The sequence below is a fragment of the Bos javanicus genome, chromosome 11, assembly GCF_032452875.1.
Source record: "Bos javanicus breed banteng chromosome 11, ARS-OSU_banteng_1.0, whole genome shotgun sequence".
In the NCBI taxonomy this organism is placed as follows: Eukaryota; Metazoa; Chordata; class Mammalia; order Artiodactyla; family Bovidae; genus Bos; species Bos javanicus.
Window position 1 is genome coordinate 2,154,128 of NC_083878.1, and position 11,607 is coordinate 2,165,734.

General features: G+C 44.1%; 1 protein-coding gene across 2 annotated transcripts; it reads left to right on the forward strand.

The window, feature by feature from the left end:
- The first annotated feature begins 135 nt into the window (after window positions 1–135).
- Window positions 136–10,400, forward strand: ZNF2 (zinc finger protein 2). Of its 2 annotated transcripts, none has more exons than XM_061431478.1 (5): window positions 136–208; window positions 4,987–5,055; window positions 6,483–6,609; window positions 7,923–8,036; window positions 8,532–10,400. In XM_061431478.1, exons 2-5 carry the CDS (start codon window positions 5,026–5,028, stop codon window positions 9,536–9,538), a joined length of 1,278 nt encoding a protein of 425 aa, XP_061287462.1. In that variant the 5' UTR covers window positions 136–208; window positions 4,987–5,025; the 3' UTR covers window positions 9,539–10,400. The 2 variants fall into 2 exon arrangements, with proteins under 2 accessions (XP_061287462.1, XP_061287461.1); XM_061431477.1 differs by lacking the exon at window positions 136–208 and adding an exon at window positions 218–289 and having other exon boundaries at window positions 7,920–8,036.
- Window positions 10,401–11,607: the final 1,207 nt, after the last annotated feature.

Sequence of the window (11,607 nt, forward strand, 5' to 3'; positions counted from 1 at the left end):
CCGCCAACTCGATTCAGAAGAGTACGCTCGCGCAGATCTTTATACGTCATATTAAAGCGCTCCCACCGCTGAGACTTCTGGGAAATGGAGTCGCCCAAGGCCAAGCTATGGTTGGGAGCGCGGGCGTCAGAACTCTCTGCGCAGGCGCACTGGTCTCCCGACCCGAAGAGGCGCCGTCTTCCTGGGTCCTGAGCAATCTGTGCCGGAGGTGAGAGCTGCGGGTGTGTGCTATTGAGCCGCCGAGAGAGTGCAGCGGCAGAGAGAACGGGATACTGAGAGCTTGGGAAAGGTGCAGTAGGAGTAGAAGAGGTGAAGCGGGCGGAGCCAGCCTGCAGAATGTGTGTGTGTTTGTTGTGCGTGCGGCGACGTCCCTGCTCGGACAAGTGCGGTCTAGGAAAGTTGTACCCGCATCCCAGTGTGTGCGTGTTTCGTGTGGGCACTGTTAGCAGTGGCCTTTCGGCGTGCCCCCACTATATGTCAGATCCCGGCTCTGCGGTTGGAAGTTTGGAGGCTTCCTTCGCCCCTCCGGTACCTTCTTCTCATAACAATTGCTTAATAAACGTGGGTGTAATTGACACTAAATGTAGGGTTCCGCCCACTCCAGTACCTCTCTTTTCCAAAAAGCGCCTCAGATTTTCTCGTTTAGCTCCCCTCCCTAGACCTCCGTACGAGTGATACGGGGCCTTCGTGGGGGAGGTAGGATGTGATGTGGGGGGAAAAAAAACATACGAAAGAAGTAGCGAAGTGATAGGCAGATTTGAGAAGTAAATGCTTTTTATAAGAGTGAAGGGTCGAGGAATAGTGGGAGACAAGGATGGGAAAAAGCACACTGGTCAGGGCATAGAGGGTCAGGACAAGACACGGTCAGCAGGATGGATTGTATGGGGCTGATTGGGGATTGACAGGAATAAAGCTAATTTTGGTGCTTTTATTCTAGAGGTCACATTCATAATTAGAGAGGGGAAGGGACTCTGTGTAGGGAGCCAGTCAGGAATGCTGGTAGTGATCATAGTCCTGAATCAAGCTGTCATGAGCCTGAATTGTGATGGTGTCAGTGGTAGGGAAAGATACAAATAACATTGCAAAAGAAGAGTCCGAAGGACCTGGTAACGAACTAGATTTGGGAGGTAAGAGAGCCAGGAGAGAGTTTGAATTTGAGGCACCTGGGAAAATAATAAAACATCTGCTGTAAGTGTAAGGGCTTCCTTGTGGCTCAGCAGTAAAGAATCTGCCTGCCAACACAGAAGACAGGTTCAATCCCTGGGTTGGGAAGATCCCCTGGAGGAAGAAATGGCAGCCCACTCCAGTATTCTTGCCTGCAGAATCCCATGGACAGAGGAGTCTGGCAGACTATAATCCATGGGGTCACAAAGAATCAGACACAACTTATTGACTAAACAATAAGGAGAACTGTAAGGGCAGGGAAAGGAATTGATGTGGGGAACTGCCTAGGGACAGAGGGTTTTAAGATGCTGACAGAATGCCTAACTCAAAATACTTAGTCATTTGGAAATGCAGGATGAGTTTGGAAGAGGGATTGGGACTAGATTCATGAAGCATTTCTGTAGAGGTGGGAAATGGAGCACCAGGTGTGGATGGACTTTCTGCGAGACAGCAAGAACACTGTACACAGTCTGAGCGCTGGGCAGCGTGAGAAACTTGCCGAAACAGTCAAAAAGTTTCAGAGAAATAAAGAGAAGAGGACTGTTGGAATCAGAGCTCATAAATGGCTTGGCAGTTTTCAAGCATAGTTTCAGGTGTGTGTGGGATGTGTCCGATACTCTGTGACGCCATGGACTGCAGCACACCAGGCTTTCCTGTTCTTCACTGTCTCCCGAAGTTCGCTCAAACTCATGTCCACTGAGTCAGTGATGTCATCCCACCATCTCACCCTCAGTCACCTCCCTTCTCCTCCTGCCCTCTATCTTTCTCAGCATCAGGGTTTTTTTCCAGTGAGACAGTTCTTCGAACCAGGTGGCTAAGGTATTGGAGGTTCAGCATCAGTCCTTCCAATGAATATTCAGGAGTGATTTCCTTTAGGATTGACGGATTTGATCTCCTTGCAGTCCAAAGGACTCTCAAGAGTCTTCTCCAGCATCACAATTTGAAAGCATCAATTCTTCAGTGCTCAGCCTTCTTTATGGTCCAACTGTCACACCCATACATGACTACTGGAAAAAGCATAGCTTTGACTATACAGACCTTTGTCGGCAAAGTGATATTTTGCTTTTTAAATATGCTGTCTCAGTTTGTCATCACTTTTCTTGCAAGGAGCAAGCATATTTTAATTTCATGGCTGCAGTCACCACCCAGAGTGATTTTGGAGCCCAAGAAAAGAAAATCTGTTATTACTTCTACTTTTTTCATCTTCTGTTTGCCATGTATCTTAATCAATGTGTAATACTCGAAACACACACATATAAAATTGCAATTTATCCTATCAATTAACATGCAAGTTGTTTGTAGTTTACCGTAGTGATCTTTTCCCCAATTCAGATTTGTGTTGCCACTGCAGTCATATATCAAGGTTTCCTGCCTACTTGGATGTGTTTGGGGATTTTCTAGTTTATCAGTCTGTTATTTACATGGCTATCTTTTTATGAAAATAAATCATTATAGCATAGAGATTTAAAAGTGCTAGCTGTTCCTGGGTTCAAATTCTGCCTCACCCTCTTACAAAGCCTAAATTTTCTAGTCTGTAGAACAGTACCTACCTTACTAATGTACGAACATAGAATTCAAGTGTTCTTGTAAAGAGTACTTAGCATAGTGCCTGGTAAGTAGCAAAAGTTCAGTACATGCTAGTTATTACTAATATATCATAAAATAAAATTGTAATATGATAACATTGCCATATTAATATGATAATATCAGTGGTATTCCATTGTGTGGGTGGACTGGACCATATACACAATGGCAGCAAATCCTGTATTTTAGAAGCTTAAGATGTTTCAAATGTTTGCTCTTCTGGGACTCCCCTGGTGGTCCCCTAGTTAAGAATCCACCTTGCAATGCAGGGGACACCAGTTCTCAACTCCTGCTTCAGGAAGATTTCACATGCCATGGGGCAGCTAAGCCTGTGCACAACTACTGAGCCCAAGCTCTAGAGCCCATACTCCACAATAAGAGTAGCCCCCACTTGCCACAGCTAGAGAAGGCTCGTGTACTGCAACCAAGAACCAGCATAGCCAAAAATAAGTAAGTAAAAAAAGTTTTTTTGATCTTCTGTAGATTAAATGAGATGACATATAGAGTGCTTAAGAGGTTGCCTCACATGGCACTCAGTAAAGGTTAGCATTAATGATAGTTAATAAAAAGCTTTGCGTATGTTTTTCCTTAGGAAAAACTCCAAAGAGGAAATTGCTGGGTCAAAAGTATGTGTTTTAAGGCCCCTGATAGAAATTACAAATTCTCCAGGCCAGAATACTGGAGTGGGTAGGCTTTCCCTTCTCCAGGGCATCTTCCCAATCTAGGGATCGAACCCAGGTCTCCCACATTGCAGGCAGATTCTTTACCAGCTGAGCCACCAGGGAAGCCCTTCTAGTGGGGTCAGAGCCTTATGGAAATCTAAGAATAAATACAGCTAGTCTATATGCAAACTGTGGTCCGGGCTGATGCTGGGGTGAAGTAGGGTTTCAGGGGCCAGGGATTCTTGGGGCTTTGCTTTCAATGCTTCACCACCAACATACCTGCCTGTGTTAGTCTATTACAGCCTGTTCTCTACCCCATGCCCCCCACATACTCATGGATTCTGCCTCCTGGTACCTTTGGCTCCTCTGACTCTCATGGCTACTTCTGTCCCTCATGATATACTTTCAGCTCATTGCCCACTGGTGGAACTAGGTTCCTTTTATTTTGTGAAAGCCTCTTAGGCTTTATGTGAATCTTTGTCATTAAACTTTACTTGAGTTAACTGAGTATATCTCAGTTTCTCACATAAAGAGTCTAATTAAGACATAGTCAAGTCAAGCATTTGAGGGATTCATGAGTGGGGCGTGGGGATTGTGTAGTCCTGAGAAGGAAGAGGAAAAGGTGTGTCTGAGGCTTGCCAAGTACTGTCCTGCAGTCAAGGCAGTGTATTCATTGATCCTTGTTATTCATTCACCCATCTAACTTGTGGTCCTGGCATTTCTTAGTTCACTATCCTGAGGATGGATGTCATCTTTTGAAACCAGACCACAAATCAGTCCACAGGTCAGCCTCTGCACTGCCCACCTGTGGCCTAATCAGCATGGCCCCAGGATTGAGACTCAGGGTCATGTGGAACAAGCTGTGGCTGCCCCAGGGTTGCTCCATTAGCACCAGGTGTTGCTGTGAGTGGGGTATTTTTCTTTTGAAGAGGCTGTGGGTGTTTCCTTGACAGGACTTGCCCATATAGCCATTCATAAAACTTCTTATACTTTTTGTCTGGTAATCATGATGAACAATCTGATCTGATCTCAGATGCTCAGTCATGTCTGACTCTTTGCAACCTCATGGACTATAGCCTGCCAGGCTCCTCTGTCCATGGGATTCTCCAGGAAAGAATACTAGAGTTGGGTGCCATTTCCTCCACTTTCAGGGGATCTTCCCTACCCAGGGGTCAAACCCACATCTCTTACATCTCCTGCACTGACAAGGGTCTTCTTTACCACTAGCATCACCTGGGAAGCCCCACGATGAACAATATTTAATGTGAATTTATAAAGACAATATGAGCCTTAATATAGTCTCAACTACCAGGAATAGAACTTTACCTCTAAGATCATGGTAAAAACAAGCACCACACTGTCTTCTGCATAGCCTTGCAGTCCAATTCTGGGATGGGGTGGGCTTGCTCTTGGCCTTGCTTTTCTTTGCTTTCCCTTTGTGTAGGGTGTTGAGGATGAGGGTGGGTATATAACTCACTGGTGTGTGGAGATTTCTTGCTTCATGGGTCACAAAACTACTAAACGAGACTGGTCTTTCTCACAGCCTGTTTCTCATCCCACCTCTCTACCTCATTAGGACTCGGCTCTTCTCTGCAAGGAGAGCACCCTGGAGGGAATGGCTGCTGTGTCTCCAACCAGATGCCAGGTGAGGTAGACTCTTGTGTTTCTGAAATACTGTTAGGCTCCAGAATGTAACCACTTTTCTTTCCATCTTGGGGCTTCTTTGCTCAAACCCAACCAGGTGGAGAAAGGACTCCATAAGGAGTGTCTCTTTCCCATTTGACTTGTGTTGGTATCTTTCAGTGATGTCTTCTTGGCTTGAATATGTGCCTGCTAGCCTGTCACCAGGGACACAGCCTCCATTGCCTTCACTCTGATTTTGCCTTAAAACTGATGGTAGGGGTCTGATGAGAAGGTCTGGGGAGAAGCAGGCAGTTTCTAGTTCTGATTTCCCTTTAGTACATCCACAAATGGACTGAAAGTAGGCCCCCATATTCCAGGGAGTGTTGGGTTAGGCAGAGAATGTGACACATCCTATAAAGCACCCCAGTGAGGTCGAAAGAGTCCTGGAGAGAGAGTTTTTGTGAGGGTAGGGACACACAGCTTACCCTCTTTATGCCCCAGGGCAGAGAGTTTTTACTTCTGAGCTCTGCTTAGAACCTCTGCAGACACTCTGGAGACTCATCTGGGTTTTAGACTTGGGGATAAAGATGGAACTTACAGAATCAAAGAACATCGGAGTGAATTGAGAGAAAGCCTAGAGATGATCTAATCAACACCACTATTTTAAGGATTTGTCCACACAATCACATACATAAGGGTTTCCCAGATTGCTCAGTGGTAAAGAATCCACCTGCCAATGCTAGATGCTGGAGATTTGGGTTCGATCCTTGGGTCAGGAAGATTCCCTGGAGGAGGAAATGGCCACTCACTCCAGTATTCTTCCCTGGAAAATTCCATGGACAGAAGAACATGGCAGGCTACATTCCATGGGGTCACAAAGAGTTGGACATGACTGAGCATGCATGTACGCATACTCACATACAGACAATTGGTGCAATTGGACTAAGTTTATAGATTAGATAATAATGTCACTCCTCTCCTGATTTTTACAATTATACTGTCACTATACAAGAGAATATCCTTGTCTTTACAAAATATACACTGAAACATTAATGAGTAAAAAGGCATCATGTTTACAAGTTACTTTGGAGAAAAGATAGGCAAATGTGTATATTCTGAGACAAAGATAAAACCAATGTGGAAAATGTTAACATTTGGGGATGCTGGATGAAGGGTCTTTGTTCTATTCTTCCAAGTTTTCTGTAAGTCTGATAAAAGAGCCCCTGATACTCCAAGGCTCAGCTAGAAAGGTAGTGTGGGGTTATGACCAAAAAGTCATGCCTCAGGGCTTTTTTGCACTTTCCCCAAATGCTTCAAAACTGTTCTTTGTCAGAACCATTTTCTTTCCACTCCCGCAGCATCCTCCAAACTGTTGTCATATATGACAGTTTTGTCTGGTCCATGTAAGAGAAGGATTATGAATAAGGGAGAACATGATTGTGTTTCCAGGACCCAGTGACATTCGAGGATGTGGCCGTAGTTTTCACAGATGAAGAGTGGAGGCGTCTGGTCCCTACTCAGAGGGACCTCTACAAGGAGGTGATGCTGGAGAACTACAAGAGCATCGTCTCATTGGGTAAGGAGAACTTTCCACCAGGAGTAGACCCTGTATTGAGTTGATGTGGAGTTAAGAGGCTAATATATTGACACCTCTTCTTCTCCCACCTGAGTTGGAACCCCTGAGAGACAAGATGAAAGAGCAAAGGGATGTGACTTAGCGGTTACAATAACAGTGGCTTTCTTAATCCTGAACCCCAGCCTGGGAGGGGTCCTTGAGCTGTAAGCAGACTGGACAACCACAGGCCCCCTCACTGAGCAGCCTAGCCCTGCACCACAGAGGGCTCGCCACAACTAGAGAAAAGCCCGCACAGCAATGCAGACCCAGCACAGCCACAAATAAATTTAAAAAAAATTTTAATGGTGAGGCAAAGCTGTGCTAATTAAAATAACAGTTTAAATTTATTATTATGTGAAAATCAAATTTACAATTCAGCATTATTTCATTATCCAATTTTTTTAAACCATCTGAGCCACCAGGGAAGGCCTCCAGTTTTAACTTTTTTGTTCGTTTGTTTTTAATTGGGAGCCTTCTGCCTAAAATGATCTTTTACTTATAAAAGGGTCTGGCATATATTACATACAATAAGTCATGATGGATTTAGAAATTATCAACTAGTAGATATCAAAATAAATCAAATAGAAATGATTTTAGATAGGGTAGCCTTATTTTCCAAATAATGCTCTCCAATAGTTTTTTTTTTCCCCCCAAAAATTGAGATATAATTGTCATTATCCAGTTTTTAACAAAGTATATCTATAGGTATTTTTCTGTATTAAAGTGAATAGAAAGAAAGAAATGAATACAAAATACGAAAGGTGATTTTTCTTATTGTCTGTGTCTCTAGTTTTCCTACAATGAACACAATCCACTTGTTTAAATAAAATCATACTTAATATGTGTATGTTAGTTGTACAGTTGTGTCCAAAAATAATTGTACTAAAGCATAAACAATAAGCAAAAATGGGCACCTACATTACACATTCTTATTCAAGGTAATCTTTTTTCATTCTCATCTTCCCTGAGGTAAGGACTCTTCCTGCCATCCTACCAGTGCTAGAGCTAGGAGCATCCCATTGACTTCATGGGTGAAGAATAAACACATTAATTCAAATAGAGTCTATCCACTCTGACTAGATGCCACTTGTTCCCTTTTAGAACCTTAGTCCTGACCTCCATTCAGAGGTTCCTGCACTTCTGCATACCTGGTGTGCACGTCCTGCCTTTTGCATTTTCTCTCTGAAATACTTAAGAGGCTGGAATTCACTTTGGAATTGTTGTGTATTTTCATCACATATGACCACCTGGCTTGTTTCTTTCTCCATGAGCAGGACTTCCAGTACCCGGACCTGATGTGATTTTTCAGTTGAAGAGAGGGGACGAGCCTTGGCTAGTGGAGTTTCATGGATTTGAGGGGAAAGAAGGTGCAGAGAATGTCTCTCTAGGTAATTGAGTATGAACTGGGCAGGAGAGTTCTGTTTTGCCTTGTGGTTGGTATTTGGGTGCATGTGGGAGGGAGTACTGAGTATCATATTTTTCTTCAAATTCAAGTCTTCTCCTATATTGTTTATTCTCTGTCACCCACAAGTTTTCTTTTTTCCCCCTCTACACCTTAAAGTATTGTTCACCTTCGTTCACCAAATGTTTCCTTTATAGACCTGTCATGTTGTCCATTCAAACCCCTCCACTTAGCTGACACTCCTACTTAATCTGGCTATTTCCCAATGGAAATTCTCCTCTTTTTTGAGATTTTTCACTACCAGTTCTATTCCCTGTTTCAGTCCCAGGTCTTGGTTTCACCCTAGAGTGCAATACTATTTGTGGGAGGAAGCAAAGTGACTGTCATTACTTTTCAGATTTATCACAGTATCCCTCCTTTCTGTGCTAACATTTCCTAACCCAGGAAAGAAACAGGCATCTGTATTTTCTATCCATTCCAGATTGGGAGACTAAGCCTGAGATTCAAGGTGCTTCAGAAGAAGAAAAATCAGAAGGATCATTGAAGGAAAATCTTGGAAGAAAAGGTCCTCCATCTCCTAAAGTTGAAGTTTATGTACTGGATGGCAGGTTGGGAACAGAGAAGGAAAGCCCTACAGTTGAGGCCTGCAAGAAACCCCCTTCTCTGGAGGAAAGCTTGCGGCACAGGGCAACGCCTCCCAAGAAATTTCTCACTAAAGAGAGAGACCAGGAATGCAGTAACTGTGGGAAGACCTTTTTTGACCACTCCTCCCTCATCCGTCATCAGAGAACTCACACTGGTGAGAAGCCCTATGACTGTCCCGAATGTGGGAAAGCCTTCAGCCACAGGAGCAGTCTCAGCAGACACCTGATGTCACACACAGGAGAGAGCCCCTATGAGTGCAACGCCTGTGGGAAAGCTTTTTTCGACCGTTCGTCTCTGACTGTACATCAGCGAATTCATACTGGAGAGAAACCCTTCAAATGCAGCGAGTGTGGAAAAGCCTTCTTTGACCGCTCGTCCCTTACCCGCCACCAGAGAATCCATACTGGAGAAAGTCCTTATGAATGTAACCAGTGCGGGAAAGCCTTTAGCCAGAAAAGTATTCTTACGCGACACCAGCTAATCCACACAGGCCGGAAGCCATATGAATGTAATGAGTGTGGGAAAGCCTTCTATGGGGTCTCGTCACTGAACAGACATCAGAAAGCGCATGCTGGAGAACCTCGCTACCAGTGCAGCGAGTGTGGGAAGGCTTTCTTTGACCGCTCCTCCCTGACTCAGCACCAGAAGATTCACACTGGAGACAAGCCATACGAATGCAGCGAATGTGGGAAAGCCTTCAGCCAGAGGTGCCGGCTCACACGACACCAGAGAGTTCACACAGGAGAGAAGCCGTTTGAATGCAGCGTGTGTGGCAAAGTCTTCAGTTCTAAATCATCAGTTATTCAGCATCAACGGCGTTACGCCAAACAGGGAATAGACTGAGTTGGGTGAAAGCTTTAGTCCAAGGATCTCCACGAAAACTCAAGATAGGTCTTCCCCCTCTTAAATCCATCACCTGGTCATCACACCTATGCTGGCTACCCCTCTCCTTTTTCTGCCTCTCTGCACCCACAGTGTTTGAAGAAACACTGTCCACCCACTGTGTTACAGAGCTGATGTGGGATGCCAGAAATTAGGATGTGACTTTAAAGAGTCAGCATTCTGAAGACATTTGTCAGACACTAGGGACAAAGGTTAGGAGGCAGTCCTCAGACAAACCTCTTGTCCGAAGCCCCAGGCATCACTGCACTTTATATAACTGGAGGCCACAGCTGGACAGGAAAAGCACCCTTTATGTCAGGGCAGCACTGTTGTTTCCAGAAGTTCTTTTTTTATAGCCGTTAGTCCCTCTCTCTTGGAGGACTTTGTGCACTGACCTTGTCCTGTTGTGTCCCAGCATCTAGATCTCTTAATACCACTACTAGTAGCCAGCACTTATTGAGCGCTTATTATGGATTAAGCACTCAGCTGAGAGTTTTGCAAGAAGGAAATTATTTGGTCCTTTCAACAACCCTCTGAAGTAGGTACTGTTATTCCCCACAATTTACAGATGAGCAAACTGAAGTTTACAGAGATTAAATAACTTGTCCAACATAATGGCTAGTACAAGGAAAGTCAGGTCTTGAATACAGGTCTTCCTTCAAAATCTCTTTACCATAAGGCTATAAGGTTTGCTTTATAATTTATGTATGTGTATTATCTCCTCAACTAGATTGTAAGCAGAGACATGACTTATATGTCTTTGTATCTCACACAGTGCCTTGCAAATAATAGGTGCTCAATAAATATTTATCTGAATTAATAACTTTTTGACTACCAAGTTCTATTTAAAACACCTCTTAGAGTCACAGCCTTTCTCTGAATTTCAGTCTCACCTGTACTTTTGTCATCTTGGGCTTCTATTACTGTAGTAGTCGCTCCCTGATCTGAATTATTTCCTCCTCTTTATTGAGGAGAGGGATATCCAGCTATGGCCCAGTAACAGGCAAACCCCAAATAAACAAAGATTCATTTCTCACATAAAATCGGATGTGAGTCAGTCCTCCTCACCCTCATCATTTAGAATATGTTGCCTCCAACGTCATCATGGGGGGTATTCTGGGATAATTTTAATGGCCATAACTTATATCTCATAAATTAGAACCCAGCATCAAAAGGCTAGAAAGTCAACAGGCACCTCATTGGTTAATATCAACAGCTCCTCTCACAAGTTACATTTTTCCATATCACTGTTAGGTCAGCCTTTCCAAGTGATCCCCTTCCTGCCCACCATTGCCTTATTCAAGACCTAAAATAGCTCCCTGTTTAATGAAGGTGTCTCTGAATATTTAAAGTCTGCCCTGACATGACCCTGCATTACTCAACTTGAAGCCCTGACTCCCCAGATCCTTCTGTTCCCTGTTGTTTAGTCACTAAGTCATGTCTGACTTTTTTGACCCCATGTACTGTAGCCCACCAGGCTCCTCTATCCATGGGATTTCCTAGGCAAGAATACTGCACTGGGTTGCCATTTCCTTCTCCAGGGGATCTTCCCAACCCAGATATAGAACCCATGTCTCTCGCACTGCAGGGGGAGTCTTTACCACTGAGCCACCAGGTAAGCTCTATTTCCTGGGCCCTGCCCTATATTTTTATTTTCTTGAAGGTGAGGCACCAGGCAACTTTGACTCCAGGCATCTGAATTCCCTTTCTGTTTACTTAAGATGAAGCCCAGAAGACCTGATTCTGAAAGACTGTCTGGAATGTAGCTACCCTGCATGAACCCTAATGGACCAAGATCCATTTCTCCCTGGGAGTTGAAATCTAGTTCAAGAAACTGGATTGCCAAACAGACCCTTTCCTAATCTACTCAACCCTACTGGTCTACCTGTCTTAAAGCAGTTGAGCAGCAGGGAAGACTTTTCACATGCGGACTTTCAAAGCAACTTGAGTTAAAACCAGAGTGCAGAATCTGTTGGAGTGGATAATATGTGCTATTATTTAATAATGTCAAGTAGAAAATAAAAGGAACT

Bases quoted from the DNA above. Each gene is read 5' to 3' on its own strand.
- ZNF2 (XM_061431477.1), top strand. From the start codon at position 5,026: ATGGCTGCTGTGTCTCCAACCAGATGCCAG. The intron at 5,056-6,482 runs GTGAGGTAGACT...TTGTGTTTCCAG, and splicing joins TGTCTCCAACCAGATGCCAG to GACCCAGTGACATTCGAGGA. The intron at 6,610-7,919 runs GTAAGGAGAACT...TTTCTCCATGAG, and splicing joins CAAGAGCATCGTCTCATTGG to CAGGACTTCCAGTACCCGGA.